The sequence below is a fragment of the Aquarana catesbeiana genome, linkage group LG06, assembly GCF_042186555.1.
Source record: "Aquarana catesbeiana isolate 2022-GZ linkage group LG06, ASM4218655v1, whole genome shotgun sequence".
NCBI classification, from domain to species: Eukaryota; Metazoa; Chordata; class Amphibia; order Anura; family Ranidae; genus Aquarana; species Aquarana catesbeiana.
In genome coordinates this window covers 150,914,520-150,940,632 of record NC_133329.1, presented here as the reverse complement: position 1 = coordinate 150,940,632, position 26,113 = coordinate 150,914,520, and the positions used below count along the sequence as shown (strand labels likewise).

At 43.0% G+C, this 26,113-nt stretch overlaps 1 protein-coding gene and 1 pseudogene across 3 annotated transcripts in view; one reads left to right on the top strand and one right to left on the bottom strand.

Moving 5' to 3' along the window:
- LDAF1 (lipid droplet assembly factor 1) overlaps positions 1-26,113 on the top strand; it is a 241,716-nt gene that overhangs the window by 132,984 nt on the left and 82,619 nt on the right. For all 3 annotated transcript variants that reach the window (XM_073591055.1, XM_073591056.1, XM_073591057.1), the window contains one exon: positions 10,296-10,464. In XM_073591055.1, coding sequence (XP_073447156.1) covers positions 10,296-10,464 — 169 coding nt within the window. The remainder of the gene's footprint in view (positions 1-10,295; positions 10,465-26,113) is intronic.
- LOC141101953 (5S ribosomal RNA) lies at positions 7,599-7,717 on the bottom strand (annotated as a pseudogene).

The following is a 26,113-nucleotide window of genomic DNA, read 5'->3' as shown; positions in this document are numbered from 1 at the left end:
AAAAGAGGATTGGGGTTTGGGACTTTAAATGAAGCGGTGACCTGGTAAGGTCATATGCTTCCATCCCTATCTATTGTGAAAGGAGGACAGAACGGGTGGGACTTTAAATGAAGCATGTAGTTAATAGAAAAGTCAAAGTTTTTTTATTATATGACAGTATATCACAAGGAAAGATTGTTAAGATGTTAGTGATAATAATGTTGTGTTCGTGTCCCAATACAGTGAATATATATACAGTCATATGAAACCTTGGTGATATAGAACAGTAGAAGGAATAGTGGGTAGATAACCCATCACCCTCTCTGTAGCATCAGATATCAATAAACGTAGTAATAGAGTACAATTACATATAAAATGGGATCTTAAACTATATGATAAAGATAAGCAGATAACCATATAATGCTGATACACATGTAATAAGAGGTAGAAACATGGCAGAAGGAAAGCTCAATGCGTTTCGTGAATTAATTCACTCTTCAGGAGCAGGCACTTGAAGTAGATCTGTAATGATATAAGTAACTTGCTATAAGGTCTGGCAGTTGTCCTAAGCAGTTCGGTATGTACTGGGGACACCCACTAGCTCAATACTTACAATAACTGTGTATTTAGGATGGGACACTATGGCCTGGGGACCACGAAGGGCATCTTTTCCGTGAGCTGTGGGAGCGTGAATCGCATAGCGGTCCAGTATAGGGCTGTGTGCAGGATATGGCATCCAAGGAAAGGGGATCCCAATGGAACCCATGAATGTTGGCGAGGCTGACGTAGAGGGGCTTCTGTGGAAAATATATATGTGTATTTGTACATGTGCTAATCCTATATATAAAAGTGAAGCAGGGCACGTGCAAAAAGGTAGTGGTGAACAAGTGAAACCAAACAAAGAAAAGCAGAAGTGGAACCATACAAAAAGAGAGATGGAAGAAACTATACCACCAAGGCAACTTGTTAAGCTTGTACTAATATATATCAAGGAGCTCATGGTGGTAACCATGTGCTCAGGTGCTACCTGGTGCTGGTCCATAGAGGACTGAAGTCCAAAGTAGTGCGTTTAGCCAAGGAGGGAAAAATAAAAAAAAGATGAAGGACACAGGTGTCCGGGTGTAAGGCCTGCATGGACCTATCTATGGTACACTCCCAATGCCACGTGAGCATGCAGTGTAGGAGGAATGCTTCCTCAACCGGGAGGCTAAACCGCCCACCTACTTCAGATCTGGCCTGCCCACCTCACTCTGCACCCGAATTGAGCCTGAAGCAATGTGGAGACCGAAACAGCAGCTTCCTGCTCTTGTGCTCTGGCTTAGGACAGATAATTACAGGACTTCAGAACATTGTTTAGCCTGAGCCTTCCTGTCAGTATGTCTGCTCACACCCTGAGGGCCATTCCACTTCCTCAGAAGCAACATTAAAGAGGACCTGTGGTAGCTATACGAATGAGGGGGTAGGGTGGGTAACAATTTCTGCTGAGATTAAATGTTTGTGCAGGAGGGGGAATGGGAGCTATTTGTGCTGTGAAGGGTAATGGGGATATGGGGGGGGGGGGGGGTTGTAATAGGAGAAAGAATGGGTGGATATGTGCTAGGGGGGGATTTTTACTAAATGCGGGGATTGGGGAGGGGGGTTATGATAGGAGAGGTAATTGGGGAGATTTGTGCAAGGAGAGGGGATTGGAGGGATTTGTGCGAGGAGAGGGGATTGGAAAGATTTGTGCAAGGAGAGGGGATTGGGGGGATTTGTGCAAGGAGAGGGGATTGGGGGGATTTGTGCAAGGAGAGGGGATTGGGGGGATTTGTGCAAAGAGAGGGGATTGGGGGGATTTGTGTGAGGAGAGGGGATTGGGGGGATTTGTGGGAGGGGATTGGGGGATTTGTGCGAGGAGAGGGGATTGGGGGATTTGTGCGAGGGGGGGTGGCGGATTTGTGCTAGGAGAGGGTTTGGGGGGATTTGTGCTAGGAGAGGGGATTGGGGGGGATTTGTGCGAGGCGAGGGGATTGGGGGGATTTGTGTGAGGAGAGGGGATTGGGAGATTTTTGCGAGGAGGGGGGGTGGCGGATTTGTGTGAGGAAAGGGGGATTTGTGCTAGGAGAGTGGATTGGGGAGGATTTGTGCTTGGAGAGGGGATTGGGGGGATTTGTGCTAGGAGAGGGGATGGGGGGGATTTGTGAGAGGGGATTGGGGGGGATTTGTACGAGGAGGGGGGGATTGGGGGGATTTGTGAGTGGGGATTGGGGGCGATTTGTACGAGTAGAGGGGACTGGGGGGGATTTGTCAGAGGGGATTGGAGGAGATTTGTACGAGGAGAGGGGATTGGGGGGGGATTTGTGCTAGGAGAGGAGATGGGGGATTTGTGAGAGGGGAGTGGGGGGGTTGTACGAGGAGGGGGATTGGGGGGACTTGTGCTAGGACAGGGAGACTTGTGCTAGGAAAGGGGATTGGGGGGTTTTGTGCTAGGAGCAGTGGCTGGACAACATGGTGTCACCCCCGGGGGGGGCAATGTTTTACCGACGCCACTGAGCTAGTGTACCGTTAATGGCACCCCAGATTGCAAACACATTACCATGTGGTTTTGATGTAGTGCGTTTTTTTGCGTGGTCCAGTGCACTACTTTTTGCACGGTCTGGTGCATTTTGCAGCTTATTCAGATTAATTGACTATCAAAACACACAAGAACCGCACAGAGGCCAAACATTCCCATGAAATCCTATGAGAACCAGTCTTGCATTAATAAAAGCCCTAACTACATTTCCAGTGGGAATATTAAGGATTTTTTATTTTTTTGGAACCTGTAAAAAACTAAAAAAAATGCACAATTGCAGTAACTTAGCCCTATTGATAAGTTCAAGAAATGTGGTGGAGGGGATGCCACTGTCACGGCTACTGCTTTCTTTACCCACAGCATGAATTTTGCATTAAGCAGCAGCCTCTTTTACTTATTAATAGGGCTAAGTTACTGTTGTAGTTACCAATAGCTGTTCTAAAGTTGTAGTTACCAATAGTTCCAATAAACATTTTCCCTGCAGTTCAACTTTACTTTAAAAAAATAGTGTGCCAAAAATCCAAAATTTTATGAATTGGGACTGATCTGGGTTCTGAAGCTGCAGGCATTGGAGCTGATCTGAGGTGTTAAAGTACAGAAATTGGGCCTGATCTAAGATCTGAAGGTGCAGAAATTGGTCCCAATCTGTGGTTTGAAGGTGCTTGCACTGGGGCTCATATGAAATCTGAAGGTGCAGAAATTAGACCTAATCTGAGATCTGGAGGTGCAGAAATTGGGCCTGATCCTGAGTTCTGAAAGTGCAGAAATTAAGTCTGAGGCCTCATCTGAAGCGTGAAGGTGTATGCATTGGGGCTCATATGAGATCTAAAGGTGCAGAATTTGTGTCTGATCTGAGGTGTGAAGGTGCAGAAATTGGGCCTAATCTGAAGTATGAAAGTGCATGCATTGGGGCTCATGTGAGATCTGAAGTTACATAAAATTGGGTCTGATCTGAGGTGTGAAGGAGCAGAAATTAGGTCTGATCTGAAGTATAAAAGGTGCAAGCATCGGGGCTCATATGAGATTTGAAGCTGCAGAAACTGGGCCTAATCTGAGATCTGTAGGTGCAGAATTTGAGCCTATTCTGAGTTTTAAAGGTGCAGAAATTGGGTCTGATCTGAGGTGTTAAGGTACAAAAGTTGGGCCTGATCTGAAGTGTAAAGGTGCAGAAATTGGGCCTGATCTGAGGTATGAAGGTGCATGTACTGGGGCTGATCTGAGATCTGAAGGTGCAGAAATGGGGCCTACTCTGACATATTGGGGCTGATCTGTGTTCTGAAGGTGCAGAAATCAGGGCTGATCTGAAGTGTATAGTACATGCATTGGGACTCACATGAGAACTTAAGGTACAGGTTTTGCACTGATCCGAGGTGTGTAGGTGAAAAAATAGGATTTTTAAAAAAACGCTTACCTGTAAAATCCTTTTCTTGGGAATACATCACGGGCCACAGAGCCTTTGATAATTACTTAGTGCGTTAGATAGTCACCATCAGGTGATCGGACACTGGCAACCCTAATTACAAGGCGAGTTCCTCACCTACATAACCCCTCCCATATGGAGAGTACCTCAGTTTTGTAGCAAAGCTCTGTGTCCCATGATGTATTCCCAAGAAAAGGATTTTACAGGTAAGCCGTTTTTAAAAAATCCTATTTTCTTGTTCATACATCACGGGACACAGATCCTTTGATAATTACTTAGTGGGATGTCCCAGAGCAATGCCCAAATTTGAGGGGAGGGAGACACAGATCAGAAAACCCAGATCGCCAACGGACAAGAGGACCTATACTGCTGCCTGCAGCACACTGCGCCCGAAAGCGGCATCCTCATGTCCTTTTACATCCACCAGATAAAATCTAGTGAATGTATGGACTGAAGACCAAGTTGCAGCCTTGCAGATCTGAGCCATGGAGGCCTGGTGATGCACTGCCCATGAAGCACTAACTGCTCTAGTTGAGTGCGCTTTAACCTGAAAAGGAGGAATCTTCTTCTTTACACCATAAGGCTGAACAATAACCTGTCAAATCCATCTAGAGATAGTGGATTTCGACGGTGCCTGGCCCTTTCTAGAACCTTCCGGAAGCACAAACAAAGCATCAGCTTTTCGTATCAGAGCAATTGCTTTCAGATAGACCTTGATTGCTCTTACTACATCAAGAGAGTGTAACAATCTTTCGTCCACAGAATGCGCACCCGTACAAGGATGGTAGGACATCTTGGTTCAGATGAAATCCTGATACCACCTTAGGCAGCAAAAAGCTGTTAATTATGATGCCCCTCTAGCAGAGGATATGACAACCAGAAAACTCAATCTTCTGGTCAAAAGAACAAAAGGAATATGGCGCATTGGTTCAGAAGGCTGTTTTTGCAAAAACAGACCACTCAAATCCCACAGGCACAAGGTAAACTCAACTGGCGGAATTAAACGCGACACCCCTTGGATAAAAAGCCCGGACTAAGGAATGAGAGGCGAGTGGTCTCTGAAAAAATTGATAATGCTGAGAACTGACCCTTGATGTGCTCAAGGCCAGTTTCATTTCTACCCCTAACTGTAGAAAGGCAAGAGTTCTGCCGCTGGCATACCTTTTGAGGATGCCAAACCCTGGATTCACGCCAGGAAACACACGCCTTCCAGGCTCTGTGATAGAGGAGCCTGGAGGCCGGCCCCCTAGCATTAACCAGAGTAGAGAGAACTGCACCCGAAAGCCCACGACTTTTCAGGATGTATGTATCAACAGTCAAACCATCCAATTTAGACTCCGTAAGGATGGAATACTAGTCCCTGCAAGAGCAGGTCTAGGCGTAGTGGAAGAACCCACAGTCTTCCTACCGCCATCTTTACGATTCTGGAGCCACCAGAATAACCGGTTACTTCCCCGCCCCGATCCTGTGAAGAAGACGCGGAAGGAGTGGAACCGGAGAAAACACTTAAGTCAGAGAGAACTGATCCCAAGGTATTATCAATGCGTCTGTTACGCATGCTAGTGGACCCTTTGTTCTTGACAAAAAAAAAATCGTCTGGCTTCATGTTGAACCTGGAGGCTAGAAGATCTACATCTGGGGTACCCCATTTCTGGCATATAGCCTGAAATATGGAGGGGTGTAGAAACCATTCTCCTGGACACAGCTGCTAGTGGCTTAGATAATCCGCCTGCCAAATTTCCATCCTTGCAGATAGGCAAGGAACATGCCTCTCTGTCCAAACAAAAATGGTTCACCTTCCTCTGGGCATTCGGACTCCTGGTGCCTGCTTGATTGATATAGGTCACTGCTGTAGCATTGTCTGATTGTATCCGGACAGGACAGCCTTGTGACCTGTAAGTCCAGGCCCTGGGGGCCAAACGTACTGAATCTCCAGAATATTGACGGGCAGGAATCTTTCGGTTTGGATCACTTTCCTTGGAGTGAAAGCTCTTCTAGGACTGCACCCCAGCCTTATAAGGCTGGTATCCGTAGTTACCACTTTCCTGGTGACTGGAATAAAGGATTTTCCTGTAGACTGTTGGCTAACAACCACCAACTGAGGCTCTTGCGTACTTCTAACGTCAGGCGCCTGGAAAAAACTAAGGCTTGGATCCTCTTGCTTCAAGCAGACAGTATGCTGTTCAGTAATCGCGTTGAGTGAAAACTGGGCGAAAAGAACTGAGGCTACCATCTTCCCGAACAACCTCATACAAAAGGCAAATTGAAGTTTTATCCCTTGCTTTGCCCACTTGGGCCAAATCTTTATGGTCTTGGCCTTTGATTTGGGTAAAAGATGCCCTGCTTTGGGCTATGTCCCCAAATACTCTAGCCTTCATAGGGGCTATAAAGACCATGCTGGACATACTTAGGTCCAGCCATGCTACCGACTGATCTATCGGCAGCAGACTGCCTTGGTATGCCATTACAGCTATACCCTGAGCCCTTTAGATCCGCTAGAGGCGGGCCCTAGCAGCTTATAAAAGATTTGAGCATGGTGGCAAACCACAAGGGCAAGCCTACCAACCAGAAGGGGTGCTGTTTCCCTGTGAAATGCAGACAAGTTCTGAAAACACATTTGCCACTTACACATATGGGGAATCCTTTGCATGAGTTAACGCCATATGCCTCAAAAGAAGCGTGCGTTCAGGGGAAGCATGATTTTTCTATAATATGTTTAAAACCTAAACCATGTGTGCTGTACACACGCTTACCTATAGCACGTATGCTATGTAACGGGCACATTGCAAGCAAGCAAGCGTCTCTGAATGTGTAATGCAAGATTACACATCCTGTATCCAGGCAGAAACGTATTCCTATGTGAACATAAGGAATCCTGTATAAATGAGGAGGCTAAATTAACATACCTCGTTATGCAACCATGCAAATCTAGGTGATCATGCAACCTTGGGCGATCATGCATTCTTATGCGACCAAACATTCTATGCATTATAAGCACTACTGTGCGGACAAGTACCCTTGTGGGACCAAGGACTCTTGTGTGATCAAGCACCCCTGTGCGATCCAGCATCTTTATGCAATCAAGCATCTTTATGCAATTTTAAGCATTTCTGAAAAAAAATCAGCTTCTCCGCTTGACCAAGTATCCTCGAGTAATCAAGGACTCTTGTGAGATCAAGCACCCCTGTGTGATACAGCATCTTTATGCAATCAAGCATCTTTATACGTTTTTGGTGTTTTTCTGTAAAACAAGCTTCTCTGCATGACCAAGTATCCCTGGGTAATTAAGGACTCTTGTGGGGGTCAAGCACTCTTGTGCGATGCTGCATCTTTATGCAAACAGGCATTTTGGCATTTTTAGGCAATTATGCGATTTTAGGCATTCATGTGATTTTTAGGCTTTTCTGCGCAAATAAGCACTTAACAACCAAGCATTCTCATGCGACTATGTAAGTCTACCACAAACAGAAAAAAAAATGCATCTCTATGTATACTGCATGTTCTGCCACATGCATCTTGTACATTCCAATACTCAGGTAATTTATGCAAATATGTGGACTGATAAAAAGGAAGTTCTCCTCAGCTGACGCGCGTTCCCGCACTCATGCGTTTAGCTGTTTGTGTTAGCAACAATGTGCACAGAACCATGTACAGCACCTGGTATTCCCAGATTGTCTCCCATCCAGGTACTAACCAGGCCCGACCCTGCTTGGCCTCTGAGATCAGACGAGATCGGGCGCTTTCAGGGTGATATGGCGGTAGGCATCTCAGCAGTTGTGCGTTTGGCTAGTTTGTAAGCAAGCACCTGCATGATGACCTTGTGGAAGTTCTACACCTCTTTGTAGCAATGGACGGACTTTGAAAGGTACAAGAAGCCTATGGGAATTTAAGAAAAAAACCCAAGTAGGAGACAGAGGCTTTGGCCGTCTAGACTGAGGGTAAGTTATACGCAGTATGAATCTCTGAAAAAGATTGCAGCTACAACTCCAGAGCTTGTGAGGCCTCTGATACCTCCGCCTCGTCAGATTGCACCTGTTCCCTGTCCCCTGATGGTGATCTTTCATCATCAGATTGTTGATCCTCTTGATTGAGGATTTAGGGCAGGGGAAGGGGAACTACCCCAAATTCTGCCCTCTTGTGAGGATGCTGTGATTAAGCAGCTAACTTCTCCTGTACACCACACACTGCAAATACAAACAACTGTCTTTAGAAGACCTATGCAGGGCTGCAATTTTGGGAGAGGCTGCAAGCGTGAGGGGGGAAATGGCTCATCCTGTGCGGCAGCCTCAAGTCTTTCAGGGGGATATAACCCTTAGATCTAGGCTCTTTTACCTGCCCTTGAAGCCCTCTTACGGGGAGACATAGTCCTAAGCTGACAAAAGCAGAGGTACTAGTATAAATGCAATCACTGTTGTGCCTAGTCTTACAATATTATTATTAGCTTAGTCTGCACAACCTGATGCCGAGTAGGTGCCTTAGATATGCCTGGATCCAAACCCACCGAGATGCTTACTGCCCACAGCTCTCTATCCCACTGCTTACAGGGCTCTGCCGTTCTGGGCTTTTAAAAACAGCCGCCTCGCACCTGCGCACTAATGCGCCGTGCATGGCGCTATCATCCATGCCCCCCCTCCTTCCCCGCCGAATCCGCCGTAAAAGCTTGCCCCCTGCGTGCGTAGGACCAACATGGAGGCAGCCGGGGGCGTTGTGCCAACCTTCAGGATTCTGGGTTCCTACTTACAGGATCCTCTTCCCTGGACCTGTAGAAGACTCTGCCAGAAACTTTTCAAGCAACTTTTAATTTGTGCCCCAAAGTGCTGGATCCCAGAACCCAGTCCTCAGAGAGAGACATTACAGGCAAAACCTTGTTTCTTCTTTCACAAGGCCCGGGTACCTTCCATCTTAGGCGTTTTTATTGGCCCAAGGCATGGATCCGCTTGTAAAGCTCCTATGCCCCCGCAGAGACCATTAAACAGAGCTTTCTTCTTAGTACATCTTTAACGTGACCAACCACCTTAGATACTGGTGAAAAAACTGAGGTACTCTCCATATGTAAGGGGTTATATGGGGGGGAACTCTCCTTGTAATTAGGGTTGCCAGTGTCCAATCACCTGATGGTGACTATCTAACCCACTAAGTAATTATCAAAGACTCTGTGTCCCGTGATGTATGAACAAGAAAAATGGTGAGGGTAGCCTTGGCAATGCTAACTGCATTTGGATCCATCTATGTGTGTTCATTTCTTATTATTCAAGTAGTTTACAGCATTTACTTTATAAAAATACCTTTTTGTGATTGAGCGTGTGAAGTTGACATTTATTTTTATGTAGCTGGCATTCTCAGTTTCTTTGAAAACATTTTTTGGCACACCATGCTCAAAAGGTTGGCTACCCCTGATATAGAGGATGGGATAAATAGCTTAATCTGAGTGTTCGCTGACGACAGAAAAATAAATAGGGCGATAACATCACAGCAGGATATAGAAACTCTACGCGACAACCTCAATAAATTAATGGGGTGGGCAACAATTGCAGCTTGCCAACAATTTTTTCCCCAAGAAGGGTTAGACATCCTTGTGATGGGGGATCTTCTCAAGCCAGTATTTGAGTATTTTTTAACCCTGAATAAATGAAAGGATAACTCTTGGTCTTTACTTAACACTATAAAAACAGAACATCAGTGTCAGGTGGAGGCAGACCTTCCCTTATTTTGTAATTGTCTGTTCAAGTTACCTGTTAGCATATGGTTACAGAGTGGAAAGTAATAACCACTGTAATGCCCCGTACACACAAGCGGATTTTCTTGGATGGTTTTTCCAAAATTCCGCTCAAGTTTGGCTTGTATACACACGGTTACACAAAAGTTCTCTGAACTGTTGACCGTCAAGAACGCGGTGACGTACAACACTACGACGAGCCGAGAAATTGAAGTTCAATGCTTCCGAGCATGCATCGAATTGTTTCCAAGCATGCGTAGGAATTTTGCTCGTCGGAATTTGTACAGATGGCACTTTTTCCAACGAAAAGACAGAACATGCTATCAATCTTTTGCTGGCTGTAATTCTGCCAGCAGAAGTCTGATGGAGCATACACGCAGTCGGAATTTCTAACCAAAAGCTCACATCCGACTTTTGCTGGTAGAATTTCTGCTCATGTGTATGGGGCATAACACCGACATTAATGTAAGTGGGTGATTTTTACTTGCTTGTGATAACCTTAGCTGGAAGCAAAATTAAACTTGTTGTGTGGGTGTAAAAATAAAACCCCTTCTAATATATAGTTGATTTGTTGTCTGTTGTAGTTTCAGCATTTCTTCAACTTGCTACTTTGCTTCACTTTTTAGGTGATCGCCTTCATGAACTCCCCCTTTGGACAATACTTGGAAGAGCGCCCATTCATATCCCTCTCACTTCTGGTCTTTGTAGCACTGTCTGCAGTTCCATTTGGCCTGTTTCTGATTATGATCGTTGGGACAGCAGTAATTGCATGCCTTGGGGTCATAATAATTGAAGGTAATGAATAGATACTTGAAAAGATACATGATTAATAACTACTATATATTGGCGTTGATTTACTAAAGGCAGATAGACTGTGCACTTTGCTAAGTGCAGTTACTCCAGAGCTTAGTAAATAAGCAGGAGCTGTGCTGACTTCCATCATCCAATCACATGCAAGCAAAAATGCTGTTTTTTTTTTTTTTCCTTGCATGTGATTGGCTATTTGCAAAGTAAAGCTTTACCTCATTTACTTAGCTCTGGAGCAACTGCACTTGCAGAGTCTATACCTTTACCTTTAGTAAATAATCTCCATTGTGATTTACATCAAACAGCTTACATACAGTCATGCTCAAAAGTTTGCATACCCTGGCAGAAATTGTGAAATTTTGGCATTAATATTGAAAATATGACTGATCATGCCAAAAAACTTTTATGCAAGGATCTCAGTCACATGAAGCCATTTATTATAGCATCGTTTTTTGGATCCTTTTTAAATCATAATGATAACAGAAATCACCCAAATGGCCCTGATCAAAGTTGACATACCCTGGAATGTTTGGCCTTGGTACAGACACAGAAGGTGGCACACACAGGTTAAAATGGCAATTAAAGGTTAATTTCCCATATTTGTGGCTTTTTTAAATCACAATTAGTGTCTGTGTATTGATAGTCAATGAGTTTGTTAGCTCTCACATGGATGCACTAAGCAGGCTAGACACTGAGCCATGAGGAGGTAGAAAAGAACAGTCAAAAGACAAGGTAAACTTTACAAGGATGGAAAAGGATATAAAAAGATTTCCAAAGCCTTGAATATGCCAGTCTGGTTAATCACTTATTAAGAAGTGGAAAATTCGGGGCTCTTTTCATACCAAGCCAAGGTCAGGTAGACCAAGAAAGATTGCAGCCACAACTGGCGGAAGAATTGCTCAGGATACAAAGGAAAAACCCACAGGTAGCCACAGGAGAAATACAGACTGCTCTCCAAAAAGACGATGTGGTTGTTTTTAGGGAGCACAATTCAACGATACTTGAACAAAAAAGAGCTGCATGGTTGAGATGCCAGAAGGAAGTCTTTACTGCCCCAAAGCCACAAAAAAGCCAATGAGGAACGTCAAGGTGGTGTTGGGCATATTGTAACCAGGCTTTTTTGTGGAATTTGTACAGTAAAGGCTTCTTTCTGGCAACTTGACCATGCAGCTCTTTTTTGTTCAAGTGTCATCGTATTATGCTCCTTAAAAACAACCACACCATCTTTTTCCAGAGCAGCCTGTATTTCTCCTGAGGTTACCTGTGGGTTTTTCTTTGTATCTTGTATCTTCCTCTGGCAGTTGTGGCTGAAATCTTTCTTGATCTACCTGACCTTGGCTTGGTATCAAAAGATCCACCAATTTTCCACTTCTTATTAAATGATTGAACAGTACTGACTGGCATATTCAAGGCTTTGGGTATCTTTTTATATCCTTTTCCATCTTTATAAATGTAGAGCACTACTCCCTTGGGAGCTGCTGGGTGAGATCATACCTTTCGGTTAACTGCATTCCGTTCTTCCACCCGTGCACAAATCACATCAGCAGACAGTTTGATAACTTTCAACAAAGAACTTTTTTTTCTCTTAATTGCTGTATGTTCCATATTCTTCTCGGGAAGTATGAGTTACCTCTTAGTCTTTGGTTCCTTTAGAGTAGCTAAGTCCCTTTCCCTGAACTGACTGATGCTCCTCTGAAAAGCATAGTGATATGTGGATGCTGGAAGCCCCAGGCCTCACCTGCCTATCTTGACTCCTGCAGTCCTCCCACGTCAGTTCAGGAAAGTCCGGATAACATCCTCGGTCTACTCCATCCTGTTAGCAGCTACTTCCCGCTCCACATGGCCAGAACCTTCCCAGACGGTAATGTCTGGTCCATTTCTCCCGGAGTTTTTTAGTGGATTTTTAGTTGTTGAACCATCCAGCACTGAGGTCTCTGAACCCTCAGGCCTTCAGGTTTACTTCCTGCTATCCAGCGCTGGAAGCCCCTGCACCTCCAGGCCTTCAAGCCTGCTCCTTGCTGGTTACATCTTTCCTCTCTCTCTGTCCAAACTTCCCAGGCAGAACCCCCCAGGATCATGTGACCCCTAGTTTATATATGTGCCCCCCCCGCCCACTCAAATTAATGATTGGTCCAGGGCTGTGCATACAAACTGCCTATACCCTTGTCTCCAGCCCACCTTCCTTCTAGAACTTTTCACTGGATGGATGTGGTATCTCTCAGGATAGAATACAGGTGGTCACACCCCCCTTTCTACTCTGTCAAATCTCCCAACCAAATTAACCAACCAGGCCTAAACAAAAAGGGTAAAGCACTGGCAATTTACCTAACACTTATCCTAACTAATTAGTACCCACCTAAAGGTGGTGGGTGCTACATAAAGTTCCGTTACTATGTTATGCAGGTCTTTTGACTGTTCTTTTCTACCTCCTCATGGCCCAGTGTCTAGCCTGTTTAGTGCATCCATGTGACAGCTAACAAACTCATTGACTATTTATACACAGACACTAACTGTGATATAAAAAGCCACAAATGTGAGAAATTAACCTTTTTAATTGCCATTTTAACCTGTGTGTGCCACCTTCTGTGTCTGTACCAAGGCCAAACATTCCAGGGTATGTGAAATTTTTATCAGGGCCATTTGGGTGATTTCTGTTATCATTATGATTAAAAAGAATCCAAAAAACTATGTGATAATAAATGGCTTCATGTGATTGCTATCCTTAAATAAAAGGACAGTTTTTTGGCATGATATTTTCAATATTAATGCCAAAAATGTCAATTTCTGCCAGGGTATGCAAACTTTTGAGCACAACTGTATATATGTATTTTACCAGTATGTATACATGTTTGGCCAGTATTCTGCTTTAATATGGGCAACTTTTTATATTGTAGTAACTGTATGTAAAAAGAATTTTTTTTTTCTACAGTCATTAAACTTTCCAGCATGTCCTCCTATGTATCCATGCACACATAGGCTGTTATCAACTGTTTTTGGCTGGGGTATTTTTTGTCTGTAAAAAAACCCCTAAAACTAGTGGGATCTGAGAGAAGTATTTCAGCTGTAAAAATGCTCCAACATCAAGAAAATGCAGAAAACACAAATAAACGCTTAAAAACACTGCTCACCAGCATTTTGACGTTTTTGATCCCATTGAAAAAAATAAATAAAAGCTTAAAAACGCTAACGGTAAAAAATGCTGAAAAATGCTATTGCAAAAACGTTGAAAAACTCACTGCAAAGCTACTGGCATTTTTTTCAACGTAATTGTTACGTTCAGTGTACATGAGGCCTTATAAGCATCATTTAGACAAAATGAATGTATGAACATATGACATTTAACTGGAGACCAGCAAGATAGTCCTATACTGAAATGTTAACCTAATGTAGAGCTATACTTAAAGGGAAACTATATTTTAACCACTTCAGCCCTGGAAGGTTCTACCCCCTTAATGACTAGTCCATTTTTAGCGATCCGTCACTGCATTAATTTAACTGACACTTGCACGGTCGTGCGACGCTTTATCCAAATAAAATGTATGTCCTTTTTTTTCCCACAAATAGAGCTTTCTTTTGGTGGTATTTGATCACCTCATGCAATTTTTATTTTTTGCGCTAGAAACAAAAAAAAGTGACAATTTTGAAAAAAACAATATTTCTTACTTTCTGCTATAAAACGCACCCAGTAAAAAAATCTAATTTCTTCATCAATTTAGGCCAATATGTATTCCGCTACGTGTTTTTGGTAAACAAATCCCAATAAGCATATATTGATGGGTTTGCGCAAAAGCTGTCTACAAACTATGGGATATTTTTTATTTCCATTTTTAGTTATTTTTTACTAGTAATGGCGGCTTCCAGCAATTTTTATTTATTTTTCCGGACTGCGACATTGCGCGGCCAAATCGGACACCTAAGTGACACTTTTGAGGCTTTTTTGGGAACCAGTGACTTTATTACAGTGATCAGTACTAAAAATATGCACCGATACTGTGCTAATGACATTGGCAGGGAAGGGGTTAGTAACAGGGGCGTTCAAAGGGTTAAGTGTGTCCCTAGGATGTATTTGCTAACTGTGTGGGGGATAGACTGACTGAACACAGAGATCCGTGTTTCTGCTTAGCAGGAACACATGATCTCTATGTTCTCCCCTGGCAGAACGGTGATCTGCCTTGTTTACATTGGCAGATTGCTGTTCTGCCACCCTGGGGATGATCAGTGGGTCCCAGCGGACATTACGTCCACTGGACCCGCTGATTGGCTCCCCCTCTGGCCAATCAGCACACACGCCTGCACCACTGCTGTCTATTGCATGAAATGACGTACAGGTACGTAGTTTTGCGCAATAGAGCCGACCTGCCGCAATAGATCTATAGTAATCAGTCGGCAAGCGGTTAAGAACAGTTGTCATTTAGCTGCACCCAAACTCTTAAATACAGCCTGCTGTGTAGAATACTTACCTTCTTTGCCATATCGGCATTACTGTGGGACCTCATCTGGCAGAGCTAGTGCCCAGGGCAAAGATGGTACTCTGCCCTCCCCCCATCCCATGTGGAGAAGGGAATTGGGGCGAATTGCATTGTGCAGAGCAAAATATATGTCGGTGGCATGTGCTGAAATAGTACCAATAGTTGTGGTACACTGCAGGGAAAAGTGCCCCTGCATCAGTGGTGTCACTGGAAGGAACAATTTCCCCTGCGTCAATGGTGTCACTGGAAGGAACAATTTTCCCTGCGTCAGTGGTGTCACTGGAATAAAAAATGTCCCTGCGTCGGTGGTGTCACTGGAAGGAAAAATGTTCCTGCGTCAGTGGTGTCACTGGAAGGAAAAATGTCCCTGTGTCAGTGGTGTCACTGGAAAGGAATAATGTCCCTGTGTCAGTGGTGTCACTGGAAAGGAATAATGTCCCTGTGTCAGTGGTGTCACTGGAAAGGAATAATGTCCCTGCGTCAGTGGTGTCACTGGAAAGGAATAATGTCCCTGTGTCAGTGGTGTCACTAGAAGGAACAAATGTCCCTGCATCAGTGGTGTCGCTGGAAGGAAAAATGTCCGTGTCAGTGGTGTCACTGGAAGGGATAATGTCCCTGCGTCAGTGGTTTCACTGGAAAGGAATAATGTGGCGTCAGTAGCAGGGCAGCCACCAGAAATTTTGGGGCCCTTTGCATAGCTTTAGGACTGGGCCCCCCGGGCCTGACCACCAACATTCCCCAGGGTCCACCCACTGGTCTTTCCACCGAATCCGCTATGAATGGAGAGGAATACAATTTACAGCTTACCAATACTTAGATGTGGTGGCTGCATTCGGGTTTTTTTGGGTTTTTTTAGGCTTTTTATTTTCTGTTTTCCCTTGGTGATCTGGTCAGTAACACAACTCCTGTATTGAAGTGCGTGTGCCCCCCACTCTGGGTGAAGGAGCAACAGAGACACCTTTGGACAGCAGTCTGGGGGGGGAAGGAAGTTGGGGGGTGTTAGATGAACTAGCAGATTTAGGTTAACTAAACAAATTGTAGCCATTCTCCAGCTCACACTTTATAATCAGTTACAGTAAACATTTTTTATCCCTTTTGGGTTAAAGGTTTTTTATGAATAAACAGAAACTGATCATTGTAAGCACCTCTGCCAGTGTTAAATAGTTTGCCTCCAAGACAGCTCGGTCTTTTGAAAAACAGACTTACTAGTAGGATCACCAGGTGAAAATAACGGCAGAGATGCAGAGGGCAGGGAGAGAGCGAGGGGGGAGAGTGGGCAGGGAGAGAGCGAGGGGGGAGAGGGGGCAGGGAGAGAGCGAGGGGGGAGAGGGGGCAGGGAGAGAGCGAGGGGGGAGAGGGGGCAGGGAGAGGAGGAGGGCGGAGATGGAGAGGGCAGGGAGAGGAGGAGGGCGGAGATGGAGAGGGGGCAGGGAGAGAGCGAGGGGGGAGACGGGGCAGGGAGAGAGCGAGGGGGGAGAGGGGGCAGGGAGAGAAGGAGGGTCTGATCACAGTGCTCACATACTTGAATGGTCCCCGGGGGCTCTAGTGATTTCTCTCAATGTGGCTATGGGCTCCTTAAACTTCCCGCCTCCACATCCCCTTCACAGACGTTGCAGCACACAGGCAGGGAGAGAGGGGCGGGAGACAGATTGTGTGTGAATCTCAGGCATGCTGGAGGGGACGGAGCAGTGTGGGGATCCTCTGCTTCCTTCCAGGCTTGTCACTGCACACTGAGCCCAGGGATTGTCAGGAGGATGGAGCGGCTCAGCAGCCATCAAAGGAGGGGGAGGAGAGGAGCAGGTGGATTGAACCACGGGTTTTCCGGGGGGATTACTAATTTCTGCACCCCTCAAGCGCACCAACTGACACTCCCCCCCCCCCACGTCACTGGCTGGGAGTTAGGAGCCAGTGCAGCAGGCGGCACCAATGGGAGTCGGGACTAGTGTAGGGGGAGGAAAAGAGCAAAGGGGTGATGCCAACTTGGAGCCCAGCGTCCTGAAGGACCGGGCCCCTCAGGACACTCGGGCACCTTACACTTGTATGGGCTGTACTCCCTGATGGCGGCCCTGGTCAGAGGTATCACTGTGTCAGTGGTGTCAGTTGGAGTAGGACTGATAAGCCTCTTTGTCAGGGAGATGGAGGGAAGGGGTGGTTGAAATTTGAGGGGTGCATAGATCAAAAGGGATCTAGGGGGGCTCTGAGGAAGAAAGGGGGATGAAAGGACTCTAAGGGCTTGTTCAGACATGCAGCTTTCATTGCTGCCCCTTATCGAAATGATCTGCGGCAGATCACTTTTTAGAGGGCATGTAACAGGTGACGAGAAGGTGATATCTCACCTCCTTCCTGTGTGTTTAAACCCTGAAATTGCTGACCCACTGTTCTGCAGCCATGGTCATTGAACGCAGTTGCAGTATGGCCCCATTCCATTTAATTTTTCTGTTGTCGCGAAGCAAATTACCGGACCACGGCACATGTACAGCCCTGAACAGCTGCATCTCCTTGTTCAGGTGGAAGGTCGGGGGGCTTTTGTTCTAGCTTTTGCTGCCCTCCATCCACCCATGTGAACGAGGCTTTAGGACCTCAGGAGGGTTCAGCAGGGACTGGCCAAGATTCAAAACCATCTGTGGGCACGCTGATTGTTTCCAAGTCAATCCATTGATCGATTGATGATGGTTTTTTACACGTGATTATTGCTAGCAGCAATCACTGTGTTCTCCCTGCAGGGATGGCCCCCCACGCCCTCTTCCGGGAGAACACAATAGCTCCGCAGGAGGGGTTCCCCCAACAACACTGACTGTGTTCATGAAGAAATCGAGCAATTTTACTGCAACCCATGGTTACAGGAAAGAAAATTGCATAATCTTTGGCCTGCCTAAGGCTTTGGGCCTTGTTTACACTTGTTGGGGGGAGGGCAGCAAAAACAAAAGCAGCTGTATGGGGGTATACATATGTGCAGCAAAAATTATCTCCTGTCATGATTAATGGGCAGAACTGTCTGCTGAATGTAACCCATAAATGGGGTTAACCACTTCCTATTGTAAAATGACAGCCGGGCAAGACTTTCCTCATTGCGGGTAAACGTCATATGATGTCCTCCTGGAACGTGCCCTGTTTTGGGTTATCCATAAAGACATGGATGAGCGAGTTTGGGGTGGACCAACTTGACTGGCCTGCACAGAGTCCTGACCTCAACCCGATAGAACACCTTTGGCATTAATTAGAGTGGAGGCTGCGAACCAGGCCTTCTCGTCCAAAATCAGTGCCTGACCTCACAAGTGTGCTTCTGGAAGAATGGTCAAACATTCCCATAGACACACTCCTAAACCTTGTGGACAGCCTTCCCAGAAGAGTTGAAGCTGGTATAGCTGCAAAGGGTGGGCCACCTCAATATTGAACTTTACGGCTTAAGACGGGGGTGCCATTAACCACCTTCTGCCCGCCATATAGGCTAATGGCGGTGGGGTGGCTCTCTCCTTCATACGATCATTTTGCTTTGAAGAAACTTGATTTCTGAGTGAAATCCGTCAGCATGGCGCCATCATGTTTTGTGAAGTGAGGGCACTGCTAGCCTGTCACAGACTTTTCTCCATCCAACTCTCCCAGATGCTTAGCGGTGGGCAGAAGTGATCCTTGGAGGTGAGTGGAAGCTGTGGTGTGAGACACCTGAAGTACATGCTGCACACGCTGAACTATGAACGGACTCTCTCCCTCTGAGTGTGCGAATGAGGTGACTACATCGCCTTGACGGCTTCAGACGGCTTTTGACAACACAGGAGTTGGGAGAGTGGTGAGACGTTTGTATGCTGTTCTAACCCGGCTGGGAATCGACTATTTTTCACACACGCTCCTCATGCCGTCGTACTTGCTCCGGTGGATAACGCACTCTTGGCACATACTGCTCCCTTGTGAGTGGAGACCGTTCAATCCCTTACAACTGCCCCACCTCCGCTACCTGGATTGCCCCCCCCACACATTTCCCCCTATTGGGAATCTATTATGGTATACCCATTGCCCTCTGGGCACTGTTTACCCACTGGATCACATTTATATATTAAATATTGCTAACCCATCTGGAGTAGCATTCCTCTCTATGGCAATATCTCACTGGAAAATCGAGCGGACAGCTCTGTCAGTATTGTGAATTATTATTGTGTCCCCTGACAATGTTGTCATATTTTTAATCATGTGGTGGAGGTAATATTTTATTGTCACCAGTGTCTATGTGGAATTGAAATAAACTATTTTTGTTAATACTGGCAGTTTCTCATTGATGAATCACTTTGGACTCTGTCCACCCTTTTTTGTATGCTGTTTTTTGATTCAGAGGAACACACCTCATATTCTACAGACTATTGAGGTGATGGCTTCGGCAACTGGGTTGAGGAATTGCTATTTATTAGACATGTGCAATTAGTTTAGTTCCAAATTAGTTTTTTAACAAATTTAGACAAATTCTTTAATTCGGTAAATATCTGAAATTCCGAATTTTCAAATTTCCAAATTTTTCCTGAATATTTGGAAATTTGAAAATTCAGATATTCGAAAATTCAGAAATTCGAAAATTCTAAATTTCGGAGATTTAAAAATTTGCAAATTTGGAAAATCGGGAATCCAAAAATAAGAATGAAAATCTGAAAATAAGAACGAAAATTCAAAAACTCGAAAATCTGAAATAATAACTTGCTAATAATAACTTAACTATTGCTAAATATTAAATTATAGGTATTGGAATCTCCTTTCAAATTTGGCTGTTAGTGAACGTAACGAATACGAATGCATCCGAAGTTACGAATGCCGTATCTAAACGAATGGAACGTAACAAATTAATAATAATAAATAACAATAATAAAAAAGTAGTAGTATTATTTATTATTTAGTTTTGTTCCATTTGTTTAGATGCGGCATTCTTTATTTTGGATAATTCGTAACTTCAGATAAATTCATATTCATTATGTTCACTAAATGCCAAATTTGAAAGGAAATTCCAATACCTATAATTTAATAATGGTAAAAAAAAAATAGTTTGTTGTTATTAGTTCATTATTTTCAAATGTTTTTATTTTTTGTTCTTTCTAATTTCCTTATTGTCAAATTTTCGCATTTCCGAATTTTCAAATTCCAAATTTACAAATCACGACTTTTTGAATTAACGAAAACGAACAAATTTTTCAGCAGTGCACATGTCTACTATTTATAATTCCTTTCCTCTCTAGCTTCCAACTATACAGGTGTAGCTTGAGTGACAATTTTATCTTTAATTATTTCATATGAGGTCGCCTCAGTCTCACCTGGGACATGACAACCCTGATCTCGGAAAAGAGCCGATGACGAGGCTCTTTACCTATGTAATCAGCTGTATCCAATCATAGCTGATCACATGTAAACAAGGAAAAAGCAGGTTTATAACAGTGTGAGGCGAGGAGAGCCGATCAGCAGCATTTCTTCACAGGGGAGATCTGTATAGTTTTTCTATTCTGTTCTATTGTTTTTCTATGTTATTTTCTATCATTTTCTATTCTATTCTAATCTTTTCTATTCAAATTTGATTTGTCTATATGAAATTCGAATTTCGAAAGAATGTTATAATATTTTTTTCTATTCTGTTCCATTGTTTTTCTATGCTATTCTTTTCTATTCTATTCTAAACTTTTCTATACGAATTTGAATCCATTCTATGCGAAATTCGAATTTCGTATAGAATGAATTTGAATAGAAAAGAATAGACTAAAAAAAAAAAACAATAGAACAGAATATAATATATATTTTATTCTATTCTGTTCTATTGTTTTTCTAGTCTATGCTTTTCTACACTATTCTAATGTTTTTCATTTTATATGGAATTTCGGAAGATGAGATAGATCTCTCTCTCTCTCTCTTTCTCTTTCTCTTTTTCTCTCTCTCTTTCTCTTTCTCTTTTTCTCTCTCTCTTTCTCTTTCTCTTTCTCTTTTTCTCTTTCTCTCTTTCTCTCTTTCTCTCTTTCTCTCTTTCTCTCTTTCTCTCTTTCTCTCTTTCTCTCTTTCTCTCTTTCTCTCTTTCTCTCTTTCTCTCTTTCTCTCTTTCTCTCTTTCTCTCTTTCTCTCTTTCTCTCTTTCTCTCTTTCTCTCTTTCTCTCTTTCTCTCTTTCTCTCTTTCTCTCTTTCTCTCTTTCTCTCTTTCTCTCTTTCTCTCTCTCTCTCTTGTTTTTCTATGCTATTATTCTCTATTTTCTATTTTATTCTAATCTTTTCTATTTGAATGCAAATTCATTCTATACGAAATTCGAATTTTGGAAAATGGTTATATGGAAATAATAGAATTCAAATAGAAAAGAATATATATATATATATATATATATATATATATATATATATATATATATATATATATATATATATATATATATATATATATTAGGGTTGTCCCGATACCGATACTAGTATCGGTATCGGCACCGATACCGAGCATTTGCCCAAGTACTTGTACTCGGGCAAATGCTCCCGATGCCTCCCCCGATACCTTGACTGTCAGCTGTGATCGGCGCGTGGGGGAGTTACAAGATTCTCCCCCAGCGGCTTTCACCAGCTTTAGTGACAGACAGCGGTGATCGCTCACAGCTGACTGTCACTGCATCCTCCTCCGTGCCCCCTCCTTTCCTCTGTCCTTCTCAGCTGTCCCCTCCGTTCTGCTCTTATCTGTCCTTATCTGTCCCTCTCCGCTGTCCCCTCGTTCTGCTCTTATCTGTCCCCTCCGTTCTGCTCTTATCTGTCCCCTCCGTTCTCCCCTTCAGTTCCTCCGTCCTCCCCCTCCTTCCTTTGTGTATGGACAGAGTCAGCTGACTCTGTCCATTCACATAACTGAAACATTGTAATCTTCTGTGATTACGATGTGTCAGTTTATGAATGGAGAGAAGCTGCGGTCTTCTCTCCATTCATTGTCAGTGCAGCTGACGCTGCAGAGAAAGGGACTGGGGATTCTCTATCCTCTGTCTCTTTCTCTGTCTCAAGGGGGAGATATCAGAGTCTGTTAAGACCCCTGATATCTCACCAAAGCCCCCCAAAAGGGCTGATTAAAAAAAAAAAAAAACAATAAAGAATAAAAGAAATATTATTGTAAAAAATAAAAATTGTAAAAAAAAAAAAATAACACACACATACAACGTTCACCCCCTCCCCCCCCCCCCAAAAAAAAGCAAGCACTGTTAAAAAAAAAAAAAAATGAAAAAAAAAACACTGTCACGTGACGTGAAAAAAAGTATCGGTAATCGGTATCGGCGAGTACTTGAAAAAAAGTATCGGTACTTGTACTCGGTCCTAAAAAAGTGGTATCGGGACAACCCTAATATATATATATATATATATATATATATATATATATATATATATATATATATATATATATATATATATATATATATTCTTTTCTATTATTTCTATATAACCATTTTCCAAAATTCGAATTTCGTATAGAATGAATTTGCATTCAAATAGAAAAGATTAGAATAAAATAGAAAATAGAGAATAATAGCATAGAAAAACAATAGACCAGCATAGAATATATATACATAAAACATTAGAATAGTGTAGAAAAGAATAGACTTACGGAAAATGGTTATATAGAGAAAAACAATAGAACAGAAAAAAATAAATAAATATATATATATAATATTAATAAAACCATCTTGGATAGAAGAGATTAGAAAAAAGAAACAATAGACCAGCATAAAAAAATATAATATTATATACAGTGGGGCAAAAAATATTTAGTCAGCCACCAATTGTGCAAGTTCTCCCACTTAAAAAGATGAGAGAGGCCTGTAATTGTCATCATAGGTATACCTCAACTATGAGAGATAAAATGTGGAAACAAATCCAGACAATCACACTGTCTGATTTTTGAAAGAATTTATTTGCAAATTATGGTGGAAAATAAGTATTTGGTCACCTACAAACAAGCAAGATTTCTGGCTCTCACAGACCTGTATCTTCTTCTTTAAGAGGCTCCTCTGTCCTCCACTCATTACCTATATTAATGACACCTGTTTGAACTTGTTATCAGTATAAAAGACACCTGTCCACAACCTCAAACAGTCACACTCCAAACTCCACTATGGTGAAGACCAAAGAGCTGTCGAAGGACACCAGAAACAAAATTGTAGACCTGCACCAGGCTGGGAAGACTGAATCTGCAATAGGCAAGCACCTTGGTGTGAAGAAATCAACTGCGGAAGCATTAATTAGAAAATGGAAGACATACAAGACCACTGATAATCTCCCTCGATCTGGGGCGCCATGCAAGATCTCAGAATAAAAAAAAAATTATATGTAACCATCTTCTGAAATTGGAATTTGGTACGAAATGAATTCGAATAGAAAAGATTAGAATAGAATATATTATATATTTTTTTATATTCTGTTCTATTGTTTTTCTATGCTATCCTTTTCTATTTTCTATTCTAATCTTTTCTATTCAAATTCACTTTCATTCTATTCGAATTTCGCAAAATGGTTATATATAGTTTACTTTTGCAAATTCGGTCAAATGTTTTCGAATGCGGTAGAATTTTTTCAAATTTGATTTTTTTCGAATGCAATCAAATTTTTTCGAATACGGGCAAATTTTTTTCAAATTTGAAAACGAAACTAAACGAATCCCGAAAACGAATGTGACGAATGCAACTAATTTAACTAAACGAATTTAGTTAAATAATGAATCGAATGAAACAAAACACATTTTTTCATCCTGCACATGTCTAGCTGCAGCACTGATCTGTTTATTCTGACAGCAGAAGGGTGCTGCTCTGAGAATACATACGTCAGTGCCTGCAGCACTGCAGGAGGAAATTTTCTCATCTACAGTTAAAAAAAAAAGAACGTTTATGTCCATGCATGAGGTGGGCCTAGGGTGGTCAGTGGGCAGATTACACCTATGCTTCGGCATATCATTTTTTTTTTTCACTTTTTTTCTGGCAGAGATGTCTTCATTCACATCAATGTTAGGTTCTCTTTTTTTCGTTCAGCCCACAGCCTGCATGAAATAAAAAAAAAAGAACATTACATATGTGCTCAACAAGGACCAGCTATGTACAGGTACGTCGCTGGACTTTGAGCCATGTCTAGGAGCCCAAAATCCAAAGGCAAACTGCAAGCTTTCAAAGGGCATTATTTCACTTTCTGACTACCTATCACAATTTCAGAGGTCCTGAAATGCCAGGATTGTACAAAACATCCTGAAATGATCCCTTTTTGAAAAGTAGACAAGGTATTTGCTCAGAGGTTTTGCAAGTCATTTGCAGATCTCATTTGTTGCCACATGTTTACATGTTTTTGGAAAATGAAGAAAGAAAACAAAAAAATATTTTTTATTTTTCTTTTTTCATCTTTCAAAACCTTGTAACAAAATAAATAGATCTTCAAAACACTTGCTATGCCTCTTATTAAATACCTTGTAGTGTCCACTTTTCAAATAGGGGTCTTTTGGGCGGGGGGGGGGGGGGTGTTTGTACTATTCTAGCATTTCTGGGCCTCCGAACTGTAATAGGTAGTGAGGAAGTGACTTGAGGAAATTACAGTCTTTGAAAGCCTTTGACCCCTGTACATGGCTAGGCCCCCAAAAAGTCTCACGCATGTGGTAACCCCATATTCGGGAGAAGTAGCAAAATGTGTTTTGGGGTGTAATTCCACATATACCAATGGCATGTGACAGAAATATCTCATTAAACTGACAACTTTGTGTAAAAAAATATAAATAAATAAAATGTTTTCATTTTTCAACAACTTTGGAACAACTTATTCTATTGCTTTATTATTTTATATTCTATCTTATTGTATTTTTTAGAATCTTTTTTTATAATTCAAACCAAATTTGTTTTCAAATTTGTTCTTTTTTTTCCGATTCGTTTAAATTCGTTACTTTTGTAATTCGGAAATTCGGATGCAAAAATTCGTCCGAATTGCGATTCGGAACGAAACGAAATGCACATGACTGAGTACACCCCTAAGTGAAAATGTCCAAATTGGACCCAATTAGCCATTTTCCCTCCCTGGTGTCATGTGACTCGTTAGTGTTACAAGGTCTCGGGTGTAAATGGGGAGCAGGTGTGTTAAATTTGGTGTAATCGCTCTCACCCTCTCATACTGGTCACTGGAGGTTCAACATGGTACCTCATGGCAAAGAACTCTCTGAGGATCTGAAAAAAAGAATTGTTGCTCTACATAAAGATGGCCTCGGCTATAAGAAGATTGCCACGACCCTAAAACTGAGCTGCAGCACGGTGGCCAAGACCATACAGTGCTTTAACAGGACAGATTCCACTCAGAAGAGGCCACGCCATGGTCGACCAAAGAAGTTGAGTGCACGTGCTCAGCGTCATATCCAGAGGTTGTCTTTGGGAAATAGACATATGAGTGCTGCCAGCATTGCTGCAGAGGTTGAAGGGGTGGGGGGTCAGCCTGTCAGTGCTCAGACCATACGCCGCACACTGCATCAAATTGGTCTGCATGGCTGTCATCCCAGAAGGAAGCCTCTTCTAAAGATGATGCACAAGAAAGCCCGCAAACAGTTTGCTGAAGACAAGCAGACTAAGCACATGGATTACTGGAACCATGTCCTGTGGTCTGATGAGACCAAGATAAACTTGTTTGGTTCAGATGGTGTCAAGCATGTGTGGAGTACAAAGACAAGTGTGTCTTGCCTACAGTCAAGCATGGTGGTGGGAGTGTCATGGTCTGGGGCTGCATGAGTGCTGCCATCACTGGGGAGCTACAGTTCATCGAGGGAACAGTGAATGCCAACATGTACTGTGACATCCTGAAGCAGAGCATGATCCCTTCCCTTCAGAGACTGGGCCGCAGGGCAGTATTCCAACATAATGACCCCAATCACACCTTTAAGACAACCACTGCCTTGCTAAAGAAGCTGAGGGTAAAGGTGATTGACTGGCCAAGCATTTCTCCAGATCTAAACCCTATTGAGCATCTGTGGGGCATCCTCAAATAGAAGGTGGAGGAGCGCAAGGTTTTTACCATCCACCAGCTCCGTGATGTCTTCATTAAGGAGTGGAAGAGGACTCTAGTAGCAACCTGTGAAGCTCTGGTGAACTCCATGCTCAAGAGGGTTAAGGCAATGCTGGAAAATAATGGTGGCCACACACAATATTGACACTTTGGGCCCAATTTGGACATTTTCACTT